General features: G+C 40.3%; 1 protein-coding gene across 2 annotated transcripts in view; it reads right to left on the bottom strand.

The window, feature by feature from the left end:
* The window catches only part of LOC107561060 (junctional adhesion molecule C-like), a 48,801-nt gene that overhangs the window by 19,570 nt on the left and 25,535 nt on the right, over positions 1-3,696 (bottom strand). Inside the window, exon 1 of one of the 2 annotated variants that reach the window (XM_016245401.1) lies at positions 1,305-1,368. The exons of the other annotated variant lie outside the window; for it this stretch is intronic. Within the exon in view, the coding sequence (XP_016100887.1) occupies positions 1,305-1,326 (22 nt within the window). The 5' untranslated portion in view covers positions 1,327-1,368. Of the gene's footprint in view, positions 1-1,304; positions 1,369-3,696 lie in introns of those variants that run through there. 2 annotated transcript variants of the gene reach the window in all.

The following is a 3,696-nucleotide window of genomic DNA, read 5'->3' as shown; positions in this document are numbered from 1 at the left end:
GTACACACACACACACACACACACACACACACACACACACACACACATGTATATGTATATATGTGTTATATAATTTCTCTCTTTCTCTCTCTCTCTCGACAGACAGACAGACAGATAGATAGATAAATAGATAGATAGATAGACAGATAGATAGATAGATAAAGACACGTATTATATAAATGCATATACAAATATATTAAAATGACCAAAATAAGTAATTTAAAGATTTTTTTTTAAGAAATTAAAGATGGAAGAAAGCTAGCCTGAAGCATTTTATTTATTTAGATTAGGTAAATCTAGGTAGACTAGACTAGGTTGCACTATTCATTTGCATAACTTCTAAATCTGGTGCTCTGTGACAGTTCACTTTTAGCCAGAGGCTCTGCTCTTTGCATTTGTAATTTTTGCATTCACACGTGGATGCTATAGGCTCTCTTTGAGGTATTTGAGGGCTAGACTCCAGCCGAGCTCCCCTCTGATCTAGCCAGGTCAAAGACTAAGCTTGATTTGAGCCAGTGAGAGAGGGGCAGTGGTGTCACAGAATGCCTGAGTACATGTCACTTTGCTTCAGCATTAGTTACTGCAGGAGGCCCCCTTTCCTTTTGTCCTCCAGCTGACTGGAGTTCACAGGACTGGTGTGCGTATCTCCCATTCCACAGCTCTGTCCTATATCCCTTTATGCCCCTTCTGCATGGCAACAAGCTTCAAATGAGGTGAGATTTTGACAGTCAGGTATGATTTAGTGATGGAAGATCAAAATAACTGAGTATGGCTTTATTTGATTGCATTTGGAAATACTATATTTTGGCACCGTAAAGCAGTACAGGGAAATTAATTTCACAGATATATCATATTAGAAGTACTTTTCACCTCACATTCCAGTCACATGACATAACTGGGCTTGATTAGATCGCGGCTTTTTTCCAATAAAAACAGACCCCTTGTTTAGTGAAACACATCACATGGTTGAAGTCCACATGAACACCAGTCGAAACCTTTGTTTTGTGACACAGCTTCAGGCAGTGGGAGTGAATGAATACTAAATTAATCAGGACAGGGCCTGATGGTAGAACAAAAGCATTTCTGATAGCAACAGTACAAAGGTACAATTGTGTGCCATTCGAATGCTTTTTAATGGCACAATTTCAGGAAATTAATACAAATATTTGATCAAAATATACATATAAAAAATTAAAAGTTCTGTTAAGATTGAATTTACTGTTTTATCTTTTAAAACAATGAATGTCAAAACATTATAAAATGTATATTTATAAAATAAAATAAAATAATGACATAAAAATTACTATGGACTGGCCATCTCTCCATGGTGTTTCCCTGCCTTCAGTCCAAGATGCTCCAGCATCCCTGCAACCCTATGTAGGACAAGCAGAATGGATAGAAGAAAAAAATAATAAAATAAAATAAAATAAAAAGTCTGAAAAAGTAAAATAAAAGTAGTCAATAATAAAAAAGTCTGAAAATGTTTTGGGGTCAATGAGAACACATAAATCAGTAATGTAATATATTTGTACATGAATTTTTGTTTGTTTATAATAAGTATGCATAGGAAAAGCCATGAAGTATCAACATAATATGTCAGTACATTTCAAGCTATTAAAATGGCCCAGAACATGAGGGTTAAAATGCAGGCTCAATTAACCACCATCATTGAACATCTCCCAATGCAGGTTAGTGATTATTCAGAGGGCAGTTGTACGTAGCAAGACCATGAGTTATTTTCCACAGGGGTGAGAACAGGTTACCATTGGAGAAGCCTTTGCTATTTATAGCAGCTGTCAACAGCAGGCAGAGACTTCGTGGCATACTAATTGGTTGCATTTGCAGGTAAGTCAGAGCTGTGCATCTCCTCCCGTTCCATTTGTGGCCAGCTGAGCACTGACCGTTCCCCCGATAAGATCTACTAGAGGATTATTTTTCACCCTCGTGGCTCTCAGATGCCATTTCAACAACTGCTTTCCACAGAAACTGATAATGAGAGATATGAAATGCATTTGCATACATTCACACAATATTTAGGCTATGCTTATCTCCTCCATCAGCGATAAAAAACCCTAATTTAGCGCACCAAATTGTTTTCGGCTGATCGGAGGATCCTGTATTCACCGTGAGTCGGCTCCAACCGAAATCTGTAAATCGTGTCACACTCAGTTCCAGAATTAGCTGCTCACAGCTTTCAGCACAGATGGCGTCATCCCCGCTCACTGCAAATGCCTTACATTCTAGTACAAGCACACTGACCTCTTCCTTAATCCTAATTAGGACTGTAATTTCTGCCAGAGCCTTCTTCAAGAGCAGTGGCAGTACAAGCGTTCGCTTTGAAACAAAAAAGAGAAACTCTCGTGACATTAAACATTATGAGATGGTGACGTGTCTGGATTTCTGATGACGTCTTTACGATGATGGATTAGAGCATGAAATACACATAAGCATCATTGCAGCCGTCTGCGTGTTTCTCTAAATAATGGGCTGTGACAAATACATAGGCGAATTGGGCTAAATCCCTGAGCAGGCTTAATAAAATCGAGAGTGAGCTGAAATCTAATGGACATTAACTCGTATATTCTCTCAGCTGTTCGAGCCCTAAAATTTCCCAGTGCTGGAAACAGCATCTATTGTTGAGCATGTGAATTGTGTAGCAGTGAGGTACGGATTGGCTGACAGCTGAATAATGCCACCCCACAGTCGCTGGAGACTTGTTGATTTAGCAGGGATATGCACATAATCCTCCTCACTTCCTGTTCAAAAGAAATGCCCCAGAATGCAACGAGGTAGGTGAAAAGAGCACCCTGGGGGTGACTCTTTATAAGAGGGAATATTGTTATGTTTCACTAATGTAATAAACATTTACATTAACCCTCAAGTTCTGTTAAAGGGATAGTTCACCCAAAAATGAAAATTTTATGTTTATCTGCTTATCCCCAGGGCATCCAAGATGTAGGTGACTTTGTTTCTTCAGTAGAACACAAACGAAGATTTTTAACTTAAACCGTTGCAGTCTGTCAGTCTCATAATGGAGGTGAATGGGAATCACGGCTTTGAGAGTAAAAAAAAACATACACAAACAAAACCAAATTAAACCCTGCGGCACTTATAAGTGCATTACCCCCACCTATCTCTCAAATGGCGCTTTTCCACTGCGTGGTACGACTCGGCTCGATACGTCTCAGTACGGCACGGTTCGGCTCGGCACGGTTTGCTTTCCACTGCAGTTCAGTACCGCTTTAGAGTGGGCGGGATTATTCACATGTCGTTATAGTTGCGCCGCTTCTACTACCACGACTCCTAAATAAAAACGTTTTCATTCCGCATCGCCCCATAAAGCTCTCGCTAGATCCGCTCCTCTGCTATCAACGAGAGGAACGTCTGTACTTTCGCAACAGACAACAAAACTTTTTGGTTGTTAAAAAAAGGTGCGCTCGTTCAAAACAGTTGCGTTCGATCCTTCGCTGGCTGTGCTGATTTAAATCTAGCGGTTCTTTTGTGTTTGTGTCGCAAGTTCAGTGACGCAGGTAGTGACGATTCTCTCTGGCCAATCCGTGATCAGCAGAGTTTACACGTCACGTGTTGGTAACGGTACGGTTCGCTTGGAACCCCAACCGAGGTGGTACTAAAAAAAGTACCAGGTACCAGGTACTGTACCCAGTGGAAAACCCCCCAAAAGTGAACCGTACCGAG

The sequence above is a fragment of the Sinocyclocheilus grahami genome, unplaced genomic scaffold (genome assembly GCF_001515645.1).
Source record: "Sinocyclocheilus grahami isolate Dianchi unplaced genomic scaffold, SAMN03320097.WGS_v1.1 scaffold755.1, whole genome shotgun sequence".
Lineage (NCBI taxonomy): Eukaryota > Metazoa > Chordata > Actinopteri > Cypriniformes > Cyprinidae > Sinocyclocheilus > Sinocyclocheilus grahami.
Note: the sequence above shows the minus strand (reverse complement) of the source record. Positions and strands in the feature narration are given on the sequence as shown.